This window comes from Bufo bufo, chromosome 3 (genome assembly GCF_905171765.1).
Source record: "Bufo bufo chromosome 3, aBufBuf1.1, whole genome shotgun sequence".
NCBI classification, from domain to species: domain Eukaryota; kingdom Metazoa; phylum Chordata; class Amphibia; order Anura; family Bufonidae; genus Bufo; species Bufo bufo.
Window position 1 is genome coordinate 551330338 of NC_053391.1, and position 19167 is coordinate 551349504.

At 47.1% G+C, this 19167-nt stretch overlaps 1 protein-coding gene across 3 annotated transcripts in view; it reads left to right on the top strand.

The window, feature by feature from the left end:
• Window positions 1–261: 261 nt before the first annotated feature.
• The window catches only part of LRCH1 (leucine rich repeats and calponin homology domain containing 1), a 270741-nt gene continuing 251835 nt past the window's right edge, over window positions 262–19167 (top strand). For 2 of the 3 annotated variants that reach the window (XR_005777698.1, XM_040425450.1), the window contains exon 1: window positions 262–809. Coding sequence is in view for 2 of the 3 variants with exons in the window: in XM_040425450.1 (XP_040281384.1) it covers window positions 284–809 (526 nt within the window). In the remaining variant the exon portion in view is untranslated. The remainder of the gene's footprint in view (window positions 810–19167) is intronic. The other variant, XM_040425451.1, reaches the window with a different exon arrangement.

Consider the following 19167-nt stretch of genomic DNA (forward strand, 5'->3'; position numbering starts at 1 on the left):
GAAGGACTTTATAGGAAAAGGATGACACCATAGGAACAGGGGGACTTATAGGATCAGGAAGCCTCTGTATGAACAGGAAGACTCCTTAGGGGGTCGCAGAGGGGTAATTTTCATGTGAAGTGCAGCCATGTCATGCATCAATGTATGAGGCAGGAGCTGTCCTTAGCCCCAGGGGACGTTCTGTAACTTTCCCCGCATAAATGAGACGATATCCTGTGTTTTTCATGGGGTGTGTTGTGTAAGTACCCGAATGGACATCTACAATAAAGGCTGATGCCCGGCCATGTGTGGCAGTGCAGGGGTCGCTCCCTCCAGCCCTCGTCCATGTGAAGAAGTTTTGTGTGGCAGGAAGCAGGCTTGTGAGGAGAAGTGCTGGTACGGGCGGCAGGGCAGGATATGCAGCAGGGGGAGGACATGCGCCCTTTGCCTGCACACTCCAGAAGGCAGGAAACCTACAGGAAAGAGCTCGGTGCTGCCGCTGCCTGCCTCGTCCGCACTGTACATACAGAGAGCCCAGACCCAGCGCTCGGGAGCGGGAGGGAAGATGGCGACGCTGGGAAGCGAATCTCAGCCGTTCTCTAACCTCCCAGTCAGCGCCCTACTCCAGTCCCAGTACCCGCAGCAGCAGCAGCACCACAGCGCTGTCACTGGAGTCACCAACTTCAGCCTGAACCTGCCTGTGAACCGGGGGCTGGAGAGAGCCCTGGAGGAGGCGGCAAACTCCGGCATCCTCAACCTCAGTGCCAGGAAGCTGAAGGAATTCCCCAGGACTTCGGGGAACCATGATCTGTCCGACACGGTGCAGGCAGGTAAGGCACTGCAGACAGGCAGGATTACCCTGCTGGGGGGCTGTGGGCTGCGACCTGCTGGCCTCCAGTGGATGCTCAGTCTGCAGACTCAGGGACCAGAGGCAGCCTTTCTCAGGCCAGCCATGGGTTAAAGGGGAATTCCACCTTCATGTAATTGTGCCCGGTGATGAGTCCATGGAGAACTCTTGGTGGAATCCCCCTTTAATAAGACCTGTCCCGTCTATAGGCTTCATAGGTCTGACAGCTGACAGTAACCTACATTGTCATTTGAGGATGGCCAGTGAGGAGCTCGAGGAGGACATCACTGTCACCTTCTCATTTCCTCCATACATTGATGTAAAGGGGCATAACAAGAGCCCACTGGGCCCCAAAACTTAGAATGGGGCCCCACACCGCCGTGACCACCTTCACGACTATGAGAAGCTTATGGTTATGTTGGTTTTTCGAAATGTGAATCTATCACTAGGGTATGTGGAGGATAGGTAAAGTAGTGTGTATGTGTGTGGGGGGCAGAAGGATACCACATAAAGGGTTCAAAGCGCACACATATACCACTGGCGTCACTTGGTGGCTTCTGCTCTGGGGGACCAAATAAATCATAGCAGATGCTGTATGGGTTCATAGAGTCTGCTCAGGGCATCTCCTGTCCATGTTCTCTATTGGGACCTATTGATGTCATAGTGGGGTGTACCCTGCACTTGAAAGCTTTTACACTGAGGGACGTGGCACGACCACCAGTGACTTCAGTGGGCACCGTATAATGCTACTTTTCTACAAATCCAGATGTACCCACAGCTCCAACCAGTGACATTTGAAGCTGGGGGGTAGACCATGATGGACAGCCCCTTCCAGGTGAACCCTACATATGTGTATGGCCAGCTTCATTGTAGCTGTTGTACCCTCTGGTTGTACCCGCTGTGTTAAGAACATTCGTTCCCAATCATTGCCCGAGTAAAAACTGTCCAGCAGAAGGCTTGTTGGTTGGCATTTTTTGTGGGCATGATTGTTTACCAGCAGCCGCCCGTGGGTTGGTCCCAGTGACTGAAACTCTTCTAATGAGTATTCCTGTTTTGGGCATTCATGGCTAAGATTGTATTACCCACCCTGTAAGGCAACACCTTAAAGGAGTTCTCTGGGAATACTGAGATTTTAGCCCGTTGTGTGTTTTGAGGTCCACATTAATATAACTGCCTATTCTTGTTCGCAAAATGGACAAGAATAGGACAGGTTATATATTTTTTGTGGACCACGGAACGGAGCAACGGATGCGGACAGCACACGGAGTGCTGTCCGCATCTTTTGTGGCCTCATTGAAGTGAATGGGTCTGCACCTGCGGCTCGGATGTGGACCAAAACAACGGCCGTGTGCATGAGGCCTTAGGCTACTTTCACACTAGCGGCTGCCTTCTCCGGCAGGCTGTTGCGGAGGAGCAGCCTGCTGGATCCGTGCTACCGCTAGTGCACCGTGCCGTAAGTCCGCTCCGGCCCCATGCACTACAACATGTCGTAGTTTTATTCCGCCCACCTCTCGGCATGTTTGTCATGCTGCGGCCGGAGGTGAATTATAGTGAATGCGGCAGACTTCTGGCGGCACAGTGCACTAGCAGTAGCACGGATCCGGCAGGCAGTTCCCCCGCCGAAACAGCCTGCCGGAGAAGGCTGCCGCTAGTGTGAAACTAGCCTTACCTGCTCCTGCCGTTCCGGGACTCTGTAGTGTCTATGTTCCGATCCCCGCAGTGTTGCCATCAATCACAGCATGGACATGGCCCCATGCTCGCCGCAGCCAACGACTGGCTTCAGTGGCAATGTGCTGCTTGTGGCCACGTCACTGCTGAAGCCAGTCGTTGGCTGCAGCAAGCATGTGACCATGCCCATGCTGTGCTGGATGTCAACACTGCGGGGAGCGGAACATGGAGACAGCAGAGGACCGAAACGGCGGGAAGCAGGTAAGTATGACTTCTGTTTACAGAGGCAGGAGGCCGGCACTTTCTAAAAACTTAGGAGGCCATTTATCAAACTGGTGTAAAGTAGAACTGGCCTAGTTGCCCCAAGCAACCAATCAGATTACACCTTTCATTTTCCAAAGGAGCTGTCCAAAATGAAAGGAGGAATCCGATTGGTTGCTAGGGGCAACTAAGCCAGTTCTACTTTACATCAGTTTCATAAATGACCCCCTTAGTATTCCTGGAAATCCCCTTTAATGTTGTTCAGTATTTTGATCTTGATGGACTATCATCAGATTGGCGGAGGCACCCCCGCGCCGGCACCGCGATTATTGTCTGGAAGCACGCGGCACGTGGACGGAGCTGGTTACAGCCCTGCTGCTCCCATTGAAATGAATAGGTGTAGCACTATAGTAATCAGCTCCATCGGTGGGGGTGCGGGGTGTCAGAACCCCACTAATCAGATATTGACGGCTATCCCACAGGTATAAAAATATTGGAAAACCCCTTTAATCCCTTATCTAATGCCATTCACATATGTCTGTTAATCGTGTTACTTGCTGTACGTGATGCCACCTGGTTCTGGGTTCAGTGTGATATATGGGGTAGCCGCTGTGTATAGTCACGCAGAGATTTATTTCCATCATTATATGTGCTGCAGAGTTGATGGCGTACAGTATGCCATGTATTGGTATGGGTTATGCCAGTGCGCTGGCACCTCTGCAGTCTGCCCGACACGGTCTACCATGATGGCGGCATAATGCACTGGCCACCTGATAATCTGCCTACAGACGGAAACGTAGTGACGGTATATAGGAATTGCTTCATGCACCGGCCAGTACAGATCTAGTTCTGTAACCCATTCTGTGCCAGGACTGTCTGCAATGCAGAAGTGTGAATGGCACAGAATGGCAATTGCAGGATTCAGCTGTGACATGAACTGCCTCTATAGGAGGCTGAGATGACTGAAATGAGGGGCACATGCTTTTTTAATATATTTGCAAGAAGAATGGTTTACGATGAAATTGTACCCACAGCGGTGTACGTCACCTTAGGCGTTCCTAAATGTGCGCCTATGGTTTTCCTGAAATACTCCACAATATATTTTTAAGCCGTGTCCTTGTGATGCGTCATTTACAAATGCAGACTGGCCATGCGTGGCGTTCATGGACGCGGTCACTTAACTTGTGTACCGTAATCTGTTGTAATACGCATTTCACCACTTTTCTGACTCATTACACCTGATGCATGTCATTGGTCGGGTACACGGCAGCGCGGACTGTATGTGCGCTGCGCCTCCGCTATCGCTTTAATGTAAAGCAGACTGCATGGCAGGATTTCTTTCCTTGTCCTTCGATGCATTCAAAGGGGTTTTCGAGACTTTAAGGCCTTTTGCACACGACCATATATATTTTGCGGTCCGCAAAAAACGCATCCGCAAAAAATACGGATGGCGTCCGTGTGCATTCCGTATTTTGCGGAACGGAATAGCTGGCCCCTGATAGAACAGTCCTATCCTTGTCCGTAATGCGGACAATAATAGGACAAGTTATATTTTTTTTGTGAACCGGAATGCACACGGAGTACCTTCTGTTTGGTTTTTTTGCGGACCCATTAAAATGAATGGTTCCGTATACAGTCCGCCAAAAAAAGCGGAACAGAGACGAAAAGAAAATACGTTCATGTGCAAGAGGCCTAATACTGATGACCTGTCATCAATATCTGATCATGGTGGTCCGACACCCAGGACCCCGGCGATCAGCTGTTCAAGAAGGCACTGTCACTCGCAGTAGCACCGCGGCCTTTTCGCAACTTTCCCTAGGCCAGTGACGACACGTACATCGGTCATGTGGCCCAGGAGCAGCTTAAGTGAATGAGGCTGAGCTGCAATACCAAGCACAGCCACTATGCTATGTATGGCGCTGTGCTCGGTGAGCACAGAGAAGGCCGCGGTGCTGACAGGAGCGCTGCTGCCTTCTCAAACAGCTGATCGGCGGGGGTCTTGGGTGTCGGACCCCCACCCATCAGATACCGATGACCTATTCTGAGGACAGGTCATCAGTATTAACATTTCGGAAAACTCTTTTGAAGTGTTTCAGACAAGACTGAGGATGTCACAATTATCCAGTTGACTAATTTCAGCCCTCAGGGCAGTTTTGTGGATCCAATCATTAAATAATTAGTGCCGATGTTTCTACCTAATGTACAGTATCCTTGTTCACCAGCCGTCAGTGGTATAGAAAGTGAAAGCATTTGCAGGTCGATAATAGGATTTTCATGGGGTTTTGCATGAAGACCGTTCCGCCGCTTCTTTTTCCATGGACAGTTGATATCATCTGGATACAGTTCTGGGATTGACATAGAAATTATGCTCTCTCAGGCAGAAAAGTGTGGTCAGTGTGCCTCATCCAAAAATGCATGACCTGTACATTCACTGTGCCTCACAGTGATGGCCAGTTCGCCGTGTTCGCCCGTGAACACATGCGGGCTGCCATCTTAACTCACAAGTCCGGCGATGCACAGGTAAGTCCTTAACTGTGCCTGCGCCGTGAGCCGGTCTGAAACAAATGCGGTCACCGGGAGCAGGCAGTTCAGAGAACAGCCCGATGAAGGCCCCCGGCGGCTGTTCTTGGAACTGCCTGCTCCCGGTGACCGCATTTGTTTCAGACCGGCTCGCGCACAGGCACAGGACAGCACAAGGACTTACCTGTGCATCGCCGGACTTGTGAGTTAAGATGGCAGCCCGCATGTGTTCGCGGGCGAACTGGCCATCACGGATGAGCGAGCATTGTCATGTAAGTCATCGGAAACTGCCTGGTGAATATATTCCGTGTGCCTCGTACCAATAATATATTTCCGGTTTGTCCAATGTAGCTCATCAGAAAATGCCTCATACTGAATTAATATTCACCTCCAGTCAGGTTCCCCTATTACCCTAGCGGGCCCTATAAAGACCCAGGTTTCCAGTGTTGCAAAAATTATGAGTGCAAATCAGCACATAGAACATGGTGTCTGAGCTGCAGGCAGCATATTATAGATCAGGAGGAGCTGAGCAGATTGATATATAGTTTTGTAGGAAATTCAGTATAAGGCCGAATGCACACGGCCGTATATGATCTATACCAGTGTATTACTGTAGTGCAGCGGCAGCATGAAGCGCACGGCGTCATAGCAACCAATGACGCCGTGCGCTCCTGCTCTGAACAGGAAACCAGCCCGGCATACCACGGACCGCTCTCGGCCGTGGAACACGGCCTTATACTGAATTTCCCACAAAACTATACATCAGTCTGCTCAGCTCCACTCATGGTGACAGTTTCCCTTTAATTCCTAGATTTCCTTTATCAATCAATATTTCCTTGGTTTCTTCACTAATGAAACGGTGGTCAATCGTGCATTTAATTCCCGATAGAAAAAGATGCAGCGTTTTTTCTTTTCATCATTGCTTTTTGTGGTTTTGCCGCTTACTTCAGCTCCTTCTTGTGTTTCTTCTATTGCTGCTGAGTAAGAAACAAATCTATCAGCAGACGAGAGCCGAACAAGATGTCCAGGGGTGTATTCTCGCCCTCCTCCCAGGCGGCCCCGGGGGGCTATCCTCCTTATGGATGGGAGGTCAGCTGCCGCCTCTTAGTTATATTAAACCTTGCCGCTGCCCAGCCCGTCTCATTCATTTATTCCAGGGATTTCAACAATGTTGTTACATGAGATCCAGCCAAGTGTTTGTGATGCTTTATATAATCGAGCTTCTGTCTGTGTTCATGTGAGTAGTACCAGGGTGTAAAAGTGACCATTAGGCCTCTTGCCCACGAATGTAAGGGCTCCGACCGCGGGGCAGCCGCATGCGGATCGCGGACCCACTCACTTGAATGTGGTCCACGATCCTTCCGTTCCGCAAAAAGATAGAACAAGTTCTATTATTTTTTTTTGAACAATGGAAGCACGGAACGGAACACCACGGAAGCACTCGGTGGGGTTCCGTTCCATACCGCATCTCCAGATTTGTGGACCCATTCAAGTGAATGCACACGGCCAGTGCCCCATGTATTGCAGAACCACCGTGTGCAGCCCGCAATACGGCCACGGGAGCACTACGGCCGTTTGCAAGAGGCCTAAGGCCCCTTTCACACGGGCGAGTATTCCGCGCGGATGCGATGCGTGAGTTGAACCATTGCACCCGCACTGAATACCGACCCATTCATTTCTATTGGGCTGTTCACATGAGCGGTGATTTTCACGCATCACTTGTGCGTTGAGTGAAAATCGCAGCATGCTCTATATTCTGGGTTTTTCACGCAACGCAGGCCCCATAGCAGTGAATGGGGTTGCGTGAAAATCGCAAGCATCTGCAAGCAAGTGCGGATGCGGTGTGATTTTCACGCATGGTTGCTAGGAGACGATCGGGATGGAGACCCGATGATTATTATTTTCCCTTATAACATGGTTATAAGGGAAAATAATAGCATTCTGAATACAGAATGCATAGTAAAACAGCGCTGGAGGGGTTAAAAATAAAATAATTTAACTCACCTTCTCCTCTTGTTCGCGTAGTTCCCGGTCTCTGCTTTACTTCTTAAAAGATGAACTACCGGCTAGGACCTGTGGTGACGTCAGATCACATGCTCCAATCACATGGTCCATCACCACGGTAACATAGTAACATAGTACATAAGGCCGAAAAAAGACATTTGTCCATCCAGTTCGGCCTGTTATCCTGCAAGTTGATCCAGAGGAAGGCAAAAAAACCCTGTGAGGTAGAAGCCAATTTTCCCCACTTTAGGGGAATAAAAAATTCCTTCCCGACTCCAATCAGGCAATCAGAATAACTCCCTGGATCAACGACCCCTCTCTAGTAGCTATAGCCTGTAATATTATTACACTCCAGAAATACATCCAGGCCCCTCTTGAATTCCTTTATTGTACTCACCATCACCACCTCCTCAGGCAGAGAGTTCCATAGTCTCACTGCTCTTACCGTAAAGAATCCTTTTCTATGTTTCTGTACAAACCTTCTTTCCTCCAAACGCAGAGGATGTCCCCTCGTCACAGTCACAGTCCTGGGGATAAATAGATGATGGGATAGATCTATGTACTGACCCCTGATATATTTATACATATTAATTAGATCTCCCCTCAGTCGTCTTTTTTCTAACGTGAATAACCCTAATTTTGATAATCTTTCAGGGTACTGTAGTTACCCCATTCCAGTTATTACTTTAGTTGCCCTCCTCTGGACCCTCTCCAGCTCTGCTATGTCTGCCTTGTTCACTGGAGCCCAGAACTGTACACAGTACTCCATGTGTGGTCTGACCAGTGATTTGTAAAGTAGTAGGAATATGTTCTTATCACGGGCATCTATGCCCCTTTTGATGCAACCCATTATCTTATTGGCATTGGCAGCAGCTGCCTGACACTGGTTTTTACTGCTTAGTTTGCTGTTTATTAAAATTCCTAGATCCTTTTCCATGTCAGTGTTACCGAGTGTTTTACCATTTAGTATGTACGGGTGACTTGCATTATTCCTTCCCATGTGCATAACTTTACATTTGTCAGTGTTAAACCTCATCTGCCACTTATCTGCCCAAGCCTGCAATCTATCCAGATCCCTCTGTAGTAGTATACTGTCCTCTTCAGTGTTAATTACTTTACACAATTTAGTGTCATCTGCGAAAATAGATATTTTACTATGCAAGCCTTCTACAAGATCATTAATAAATATATTGAAGAGAATAGGGCCCAATACTGACCCCTGAGGTACTCCACTAGTGACAGTGACCCAATCTGAGTGTGTACCGTTAATAACCTCCCTCTGTTTTCTATCATTGAGCCAGTTACTTACCCACTTACAGATGTTTTCTCCCAGTCCGAGCATTCTCATTTTATATACTAACCTTTTATGTGGTACAGTGTCAAATGCTTTGGAGAAGTCCAGATATACGACATCCATTGATTCGCCGCTGTCAAGTCTAGAACTTACCTCCTCATAGAAACTGATTAAATTAGTTTGACATGACCGATCCCTCATGAAGCCATGCTGATATGGCGTTATTTGCTTATTTCCGTTAAGATCCTCTAGCATAGCATCTCTCAGAAAACCTTCAAACAGTTTACCCACAACAGATGTTAAACTTACCGGCCTATAGTTTCCAGGCTCTGTTTTTGGACCCTTTTTGAATATTGGCACCACATTTGCCATGCGCCAATCCTGTGGAACATTCCCTGTCAGTATAGAGTCCGCAAATATCAGAAATAAGGGTCTGGCTATGACATTACTTAATTCCCTTAAGATACGGGGGTGTATGCCATCTGGTCCTGGCGATTTGTCTATTTTAATCTTTTTAAGTCGCTGATGTACTTCTTCCTGGGTCAGACAGGACACTTTTAATGGCAAATTTATTTCAACATTCAGCATTTCATCTGACAGTTTATTTTCCTCAGTGAATACATTGGAGAAAAAAATGGACCATGTGATTGGAGCATGTGATCTGACGTCACCAAAGGTCCTTTAGCCCATAGCTCATCATTAAAGAAATAAAGAAGAGACCGGGAACTACGCGAACAAGAGGAGAAGGTGAGTTAATTTTTTTATTTTTTTTTAACCCTCAATTGATCACCTACTAAGCATTCTGTATTCAGAATGCTATTATTTTCCCTTTTAACCATGTTATAAGGGAAAATAATACAATCTACACAACCCCGATCCCAAGCCCGAACTTCTGTGAAGAAGTTCGGGTTTGGGTACCAAACATGCGTGATTTTTCTCACGCGAGTGCAAAACGCATTACAATGTTTTGCACTCACGCGGAAAAATCGCGGGTGTTCCCACAACGCACTCGCACATTTTCCCGCAACGCCCGTGTGAAAGGGGCCTAACAGGGATAAAGTCTGTTGTATGGTATGGAGATAGCACATACAACTTGTGACTGCCCTCTTGGCCACTGGTGGGCTCATAGGCTGCTCTGAATGAGGCATCACATGAGCTTTTTTGGGATTTTTGACTATGAGCGCTATTTAGTGTGTTGGGAAGCGGTCATTAGCTCCCTCTCATAAGGCTCCTAATAATTACTATGGAGTAATCCGTGTTTGGTATACACACATGGAAAGTCATGGCCGGAATGAAGCCTTCTACTCTTTAGTCCTGCAAAGTCTTGTATGTCCCTTGTGTAACTGTTCTGCGGTATACTATTCTCCTCTAGGGCACCACATGGGTATGGCCGCACGTAGTGTGAGTGCTGTACATCTTCTGCAGAGTTTACAGCAGTAGCGCATTGTCATTCACGTTCTTTCACATCACCATCCGTACGTAGCATGCCATGTTGCAGATATCTGCCATGAATTTAACCATTTCCAAACCAAGGGTGGCAAGCCTGCATAATTTCATATTTGGCACTCGGATTATGGTATTGCATAATTTTGGCGAATACGCTAGATTTTTCTCTGCGGATTTTCCTGTACATGGTCAAAGTATAGATACAGAGGCATGACGTGAGCATCAATAGGTGTGATTATGAGGATTAGGCCTCAGGCACACGACCGTTGTTTTGGCGGCTCGTATGCGGACCCATTCACTTCAATGGGGCCGCAAAAGATGCGGTCAGCACTCCGTGTGCTGTCCGCATCCGTTGCTCCGTTCCGTGGGCCGCAAAAAAAATATAGCCTGTCCTATTCTTGTTTGTTTTGCGGACAAGAATAGGCAGTTATATTAATATTAATTCCGCAAATTGTGGAACGCACACTGACGCCATCCGTGTTTTGCGGATCCGCCATTCGTGGACCGCAAAACACACAACGGTCGTGTGCATGAGGCCTCATGCACACGACCGTAGGCGGTCTGTGCCCGTATTGTGGACTGCAAGCAGCCGTTCCACAATATACGGGCACCGAGCGTGTGCGCTCCGTATCCTGGATGCAGAACGGAGGCAGGGAATGGATCCACTACGGAGCGCTTCTGTCAGCTTTCTGTCCACGCCTCTGCACCGCAAAAAAGTCATGGACTATGCGAACGTATCACGGACCCATTCAAGGCAACGGGTATGCAGATGGTGGCCACACGGGCGGTGCCCATGCATTGCAGGCCACCATTTACGGTGCGCACTGATGGCCCGCGGCCGTGTGTACGAGGGGATAATTGGGGGTGCAGTCGCTGGGGCTTTCACTAATAATCATGAGAACAAGGCCCAATACCATTGAAATGAATGGTGCGGCTAGCCAACTTCGTGCACGTCCGCTCCCTTCACTCTTTATGGGACTGCCGGGGATAGCCGAATAAAGCGCTCGCCTTTTTCTGGCAGTTTCATAGAGATGGATGGAACGGCGATCCGTATGCAAGACCTGCCACGCCATTCGTTTCAGGAGGATGGGGCCTCCGTTGTTTTGATCAGTAGGGGTGCCAATGGTTATAATAGGTATCCCCCATCCTGTGGTGGGGATCACTACTTCTACTTGGAATACTCCTTTAAGGAGCCACGCAAGATGTAAAACTGTTGACAAGTGGAAAGTCTTCATTAGACCGTGGCTGGACAATCATTGTGACACGCAGGAGGCAGTCACACGCACCAGTATAGGAGTCACTGTCGTTGGACATTTCTAGTTGGCAGGCATAGTAGAAATAAACCCAAATCAGGCCTCCTGCACACGACCGTATGATTTTGCGGTCCGTTTTAAACTGATCCGTTTATCCTCTTTTTTTTGTTTCAGTAGTGTTTCCGTTTCCGATACGTTCTTCGTTTGGTTTCCGTTTGTGGTCTGTTTTTTGCAGATCACAAGCAGAAACGGAAGCATACAATAATGTTTAAACAGTAAGTACAATTTTCAATGGATGGTTCCGCAAAAACGGAACGGATATGGTAGACATACGGATGCATTCCGTATGCATTTGCGGAACGGCACGGACAGCCTTTAATATAACTGCCTATTCTTGTCCGCAAAGCACGGACAAGAATAGGACAGGTTATATTTTTTTGGAACGGAGCAACTGATGCGGACAGCACACGGAGTGCTGTCCGCATCTTTTGCGGCCCCCTTGAAGTGAATGGGTCCGCATCCGAACCGCCAAAACTGCGGCTCGGATGTGGACCAAAACAACGGCCGTGTGCATGAGGCCTAATGGGAATGTTTTATTATGTAAGGGTTTCCTTCACATGCTCCAGTCTATACTCTGCCTCTCGGACGCCTTGCTCTGGATCCACAGAGTTTACGTACCAACGACTCCTTGTAGACGCGCCTGAAGCTGTTTTCTGTTTTGTGTGTGTTCTGTTCATCAATCACCACATAGTTGTTGAGCTGTGAAATTCCAGCCGGCCTTGATTTCCTTCCAAGACCAGAGCTGAGCATCCTTTTCTACCAGAGATGTGGGTGGGTTCTGGTTCCTTCACACTGTATGAAAGGGACCCCATGGATGTAAGGAAACGCTTCGGATTGTTCCTGAACTGCAGCTGGAAAACTCCCAGAACTAAACAGGAAAACCTCCTGTGAAGTAATATCATTTTTCTCTACTGAAGTATTGAAGGGAACTGGATTTACATTTACAGTTGAAATGATGTTCATATCGCAGATTTTACCGTCACGTTTATGAAGTAATATTGGAAAAATCGGATTTGCATTTGTGTTTATAACCTGTTTCAATCAGTGGTGTGCTTAAAGGGGTTATCTTATTTTAGACAATGGGGGCATATCGCTAGGATATGCCCCCATTGTCTGATAGGTGCGGGTCCCACCTCTGGGACCCGCACCTACAAGGAGAACGGAGCCGGGGAGAGTTGTGGCTGGAGGACCCCGGGTTTCCCGGGGTCCGTCCACCACCAGGCGCAGCTCCCCGCCTCTCCCTTTGAAGTGAATGGGAGCGCACCGCGCATGCACGGCCACCTCTCCCATTCATTTCTATGGGGCCGGCGGAAATAGCCAGCTATTTTTGGCGGCTCCATAGAAAGGAATGGAGGGCGGCTGTGCATGCGCAGTGCGCCCTCCTCAAGTTTCTCCGCTCCGCACCTACAAGGAGAACGGGTCCCAGAGGTAGGACCCGCACCTATCAGACAATGGGGGCATATCCTAGCGATATGCCCCCATTGTCTAAGATGGGATAACCCCTTTAAGGCCACTTTCACACAGTCAGTGTTTCGTCAGTGTTTCATCAGTGTTTGATCAGTGATTTTGATCAGTGATTAAGAGCCAAAACCAAGTGCAGGTCACAAACACTGGACAGGTGCAAATCTTTCCATTATACCTGATCTCTGTGTAGAGTCGGCAGAGCTCTATTGTATAGCGGCTGTGCCTGGTCTTGATTTTCAGCCTTACTTAGGCTACTTTCCCACTAGCGTTCAGAGCGGATCCGTCTGGGGTCTGCCCAGACGGATCCGCTCATATAATGCAGACTTGGCATCCGTTCAGAACGGATCCGTCTGCATTATATTGTAAAAAAAATTCTAAGTCTGAAGGTAGCTTCAGACGGATCCGTCCAGACTTTACATTGAAAGTCAATGGGGGACGGATCCGTTTGAAAATTGAGCCATATTGTGTCAACTTCAAACGGATCCGTCCCCATTGACTTACATTGTAAGTCTGGACGGATCCGCTTGCCTCCGCACGGCCAGGCGGACACCCGAACGCTGCAAGCAGCGCTCAGGGGTCCGCCTGCTGAGCGGAGGCTGAACGCTGGCAGACTGATGCATTCTGAGCGGATCCGCATCCACTGAGAATGCATTAGGGCAGTACGGATGCGTTCGGGGCCGCTTGTGAGACTCTTCAAACGGAGCTCACAAGCGGAACCCCAACGCTAATGTGAAAGTAGCCTAAGGCCTCCTGCACACGACCGTTTTTTTCCCCCGTTTACTGGCCGTTTTTTGCGTTCCGTATACGGAACGTATACGGAACCATTCATTTCAATGGTTCCGCAAAAAAAAAACGGAATGTACTCCGTATGCATTCCGTTTCCGCATTTCCGTTTTTCCGTTCCGTTTAGGCCTAGTTCACACGAACGTTTTTTTTTGCGAGTGTACGGGCCATTTTTTGCGTTCCGTATACGGAACCATTCATTTCAATGGTTCCGCAAAAAAAATATGAATGTACTCCGTATGCATTCCGTTTCCGTATTTCCGTTTTTCCGTTTCGTTGAAAAATAGAACATGTCCTATTATTGCCCGCAAATCGCGTTCCGTGGCTCTATTCAAGTCAATGGGTCCGCAAAAAAAACGGAACACATACGGAAATGTATCCGTATGTCTTCCGTATCTGTTCCGTTTTTGCTGAACCATCTATTGAAAATGTTATGCCCAGCCCAATTTTTTCTATGTAATTACTGTATACTGTATATGCCATATGGAAAAACGGAACGGAAACACAACGGAAACAAAAAACGGATCCGTGAAAAACGGACCACAAAACACTGAAAAAGCCATACGTTCGTGTGAACTAGGCCTTAAAGATAGAACATGTCCTATTATTGCCTGCAAATCACGTTCCGTGGCTCCATTCAAGTCAATGGGTCCGCAAAAAAAAGGAACACACATACGAAAATGCATCCATATGTCTTCCGTTTCCGTTCTTTGCGGAACCATCTATTGAAAATGTTATGCCCAGCCCAATTTTATCTATGTAATTACTGTATACTGTATATGCCATACGGAAAAACGTAACAGAAACGGAAACACAACGAAAAAAAAAAACTGAACGACGGATCCGTGAAAAATGGACCGCAAAACACTGAAAAAGCCATACGGTCTTGTGTAGGAGGCCTAAAGATGGCAGCCTGCATGTGTTCGCTGGACACTGCGAACTGGTCATCCCTGGCTGGCACTTGAACCCCCACCCATCAGATATTGATCTCTCCTGAGGATAGGTTATCAATATTACACGCCAGGACGACCCCTTTAAATAATGAATCAATCATCACCCATTTATATGAATTTTGAGATCATTGCATTGTGCTGCCACATGAAGCAGCTATACTTCCTGGAATATTTGGCATCTAAAAAGGTGATAAGAGTTTTTATTGCTGTAATGACTATGGGGGTCATTTAATACCAGCATTTTAGACGCAGATCTTAATATCCCCGATAGCTGGCCGTGGATCCGCTTCTAGACATAGAAAAAGGTAAATGAGATGGGCCTGCCTGTCCATCCCCTTCCTTGCCCACACCACTCCACTTTTTTTAGACCTGGAGTGAGCGGGAAAAAGTCACAGAATGCGGCGCAAAGGATTGTTTCAATGGGTCCGCAGAAAATCACGGAAAACGGAACAACGGACACGGAACACAACAACGGTCGTGTGCATGAGGCCTTACATTGCAGTTTTCTGAATGCAATTTGCAAATAATAATCTTGTTGCACATGTGTTTTATGTAGTTTAAAACAGTATTAAAGAAAAAAAAAAGCAGCATAAAAAACACCAACCCCTGAACAACCAACCCACAAAAATATGTAGAGCTGTTACTATCCACTTAAACCAGGTCTCTCTCTTGGCTATCAAAACTGGGAAAAATCTACTCCACAAAAATACCCCTAGCTGCTGCATGTGCTATTATTTAAATATTTTTATGTTAAACATTTTCTAAAAATAATTTTGGGTATATTTTAACCATGTCTTTATATTTTTTAGAAAATGTGTATGTTACGGCGCTGTCCTGTGGCCACCGCTGCTCTGCACATCTGTCAGCAGTCTGAACCCTGCTGTCTCTTTGCCGACGGGCCCGGCTGGCGGGCTTGCTCTGCCCTTCCATACAGGCTGCGGTCTGCTTGCCGGCAAGGCCTCTCCACATTTGCCCATAGGCATAGTGCTCCCTCTGGGTCCTAAAGGGTCAGTGCATGCACCCTAATCTTCGCCAGCCAATAGCTGTCAACCCTGAGGCACTTAAGGCACCTTCTCCTGTGGAAGGGTGCCTCAGCAATAAGTTTCCTTGCATGCTAGTATCCTGCCAAGTTGTCTTTCCTGTTGCCTACCCGTGTATCGACCTTCTGTCTGATTACTAGATTCTATCCCTCCGCTGCCTGACCACTGTATTTACCCTTCGCTGCCTGCCCTGACTTCGGATCATTTACTTTATAGCACGTACTCCACCAGCCTTTACCTTGGCCTGTCCCTGACTAGCCTGACCTCATGGGTCAACTGTCAATCATGCATAGACTACTCCAGAAAGTAGTAAACTGGTAGTCCCCTTGCAGCAAAGTCCAGATGCCTGTATAGGGTTTAAAGGTTGAAAAAGTGGACTGCCAGGATAACATCCTTAGGAGTAGCCCAAACTCAAATCTTTTGGTTGACACGGGGGTTCCACACCCACTACCATAATAGTATGTAATCATGCAATTTTTTCACTGGCCACTAGGCTTAAAGAGTAACTAAAATTTTGAATACGTTTTTTGTTAACATGTCCCTAATGCTCTAATAACAGTTTTTCGAATATACTTTAATGTATTTTGTATTTTTAATACAATTTCCCTCCCGTGTGCTTAAAATCCATATATACATAAATCTATACATATAAGGTATGGGCGGATTTGTACTGGAGAATGTAAGTAACTGGTCAATTGCTTTCTTTATTTACAATTCCACCCCATTTGGATTTTTTTTTCCCGCTTCCCACTACATCCTATGTAATATTAAATGGTGGCGTTAGAAAGTACAACTTGTCCTGCAAAAACAAGCCCTCATACGGCTCTGTGAACTGAAAAATAAAAAAGTTATGGCTCTGGGAAGGCAGGGAGCGCAAAAAGAAAACGTAAAAACAAACAAGCAAAAAAAAGGATTAAACATGAAAAAAAATCTTTCAAAAAATATGTTTAGCGTAAAAACCTGGTTTAAACAATAGGTTAATAGTTAACTTTCTGTAGTGAATAGATAAAGATGTGGGTGTAGCTTCTCTACCGTCGGCTGTGTAATGACTAGACACGTTGCGATCACTTTATTGGGTGAGCATTGTGTACAGACAAACTCGCCTGCACATTGTGTCCAGTGTAAACATGTCAGTAGACATAGGCGTGGCTGTTTTACTGCAACGCTTCGCTCATCCCCGGGATGTGAGCATAGTTTCCTGTCATCAAACCTTCACGGTGATGTATTCCCTGCGGTACCCATGTGTACATTGTATGCGCTGAAACAGACATGTTGCAACATTAAAAAGACCACAATGTTGGCAAAGCAAATCTTTACATACCGGTATGCATTTTTCAACTCTTTATGTGTTGGAAGGGAGTCTGTTACACATCCAGTAACACATGCTTTTACCTTTCAGTAGTACTTTAGGGTACATTCACACTGCAGTTTTTTAACAGCCATCACACAGGAAGTTTTCAGAACCTTAGCAGTCTATGGGGCAATTCACATGGCCATTTTTCTAACAGTCAGTGAATGGCAGCCATCAAAAAAAATAATACTCCATTACAATCAGTGAGCCTGTCTTTAACAGCCTTTTATACTGAAGTGAACCCGTCTAACGGGCGTTAAAAACCTCACCACAGGCAACCCTGGAACACTTGTACTGGACGCCGACACTGGAGGCAGCAGGACCTGACACTCCCATCGTTATCATGTGACATCAGGTCCTGCTGCCTCCAATGTGGAGCAAGATCAAGTGTTATCTGTACTGGGCGCACTAATGATGGGCATAATTAATCCTGGGGGCACTACAGAGGAGCATTCTCAATACTGGAGGCATTATCTATACTGGGGACTCTATAGGGCCCATTATATGTCCTGGGGGCATTATATATACTGAGGGCACTGTCGGGTGTGGGGCATCATATATACTGAGAGCACTGCAGGGGTTGAGCTAAAAAAAAAAAAAGCCAATGAAATTCATCAGTTTTTAATATTCGTTAAAAACAGATGCAAAATGGAAATAAAAACGGATAGACGGACAGAAAATGGATACTCGCTAACGCAAAATGGTCATGAAAAACGGACAATTTATCTGTTTTAACTGACCTTTTTTACACAGTTTTGTTAATGTACCCTTACGGTTTACATGAGGTGAGCAATTTTGTTATTGTCTTGTACTGATCCTTTGCTGCCTATATTGTAGCCCAAACAACGGTCGGCACTAATCCGTAGTCGTCTTCCTGGACACACCGGCTAAACGAGTGGGGGAAAATCAGTGGTGCTTATGGGAAAAAAGAAAAATCAATAAAATCGCTAAAATTTAAAAAACGCACCACGGTACTCACAGATTTAAAGGGTTTCTGTCACCCCACAAAACTCATTTTTTTTTTTTTGGATAGTTAGATTCCTTATAGGGCGATATAGGAGAATATAATAGTCTTACTTACTTTCATGCGGCCGATTCTTTATAAAACGAAGTTTTATAATATGTAAATGAGGGCTCTACCAGCAAGTAGGGCGTCTACTTGCTGGTAGCCGCAGCAGCAATCCGCCCCTTCGCCGTGTTGATTGACAGGGCCAGCCGTGATCTCCTCCTCCGGCCGGCCCTGTCAGTAATTCAAAAATCGCGCGCCTCTGGTCATTCGGCGCAGGCGCTCTGAGATGAGGAGGCTCGTCTCCTCAGTGCGCCTGCGCCGATGACATCACCGAAAGAGAAGACGTCATCGGCGCAGGCGCACTGAGGGAGTGCTGAGGAGACGAGCCTCCTCATCTCAGAGCGCCTGCGCCGAATGACCAGAGGCGCGCGATTTTTGAAATACTGACAGGGCCGGCCGGAGGAGGAGATCACGGCTGGCCCTGTCAATCAACACGGCGAGGGGGCGGATTTCTGCTGCGGCTACCAGCAAGTAGACGCCCTACTTGCTGGTAGAGCCCTGATTTACATATTATAAAACTTCGTTTTCTAAAGAATCGGCCGCATGAAAGTAAGTAAGACTATTATATTCTCCTATATTGCGCTATAAGGAATCTAACTATCCAAAAAAAAAAAAAAAGAGTTTTGTGGGGTGACAGAAACCCTTTAATAAATTCCTTTTATTAGTCCAATAAAACACTACATCTGGGACAGGATAACAGATGGCACCAGCCGGAGGCCGTTTCGTGTTTCCTTACACTTTCTCAAGACCCGAGAGGCCGCTATTATGGTATTTGCGACTTTTTGATCTTCTGGCTACTTTTTAAAGTGGTGGGGAAATAGGAGGGGCTTAGCAAGAGGGGGCAGGGCTTCACACGGCCCGCTGTATTTACTATAACTTCCGCCAACAACTGGTGTACGGGTAAGTTATAGCGGGAGTCTACTCCAGCCCCTAGCTGGCGTAGACTTCAGTTTCTGGAGCTCGGACTACCAGAGATGTGACTCATTTATTAAGAGGCATCTGTGGGATGGGAACACCAGTCTTGAGAAATGTCGCTCGGTGTCTGCACAGAATTTTCTTTAGTGACTTCATTTCTGGAATGTGTTGTAATTACACCAGGTAATGTACAATTATCTGATGGGAAGAATGAACTGGACAACAGCTTGACTGTTTAGCCAACTGTTCCCAGTAGTAAC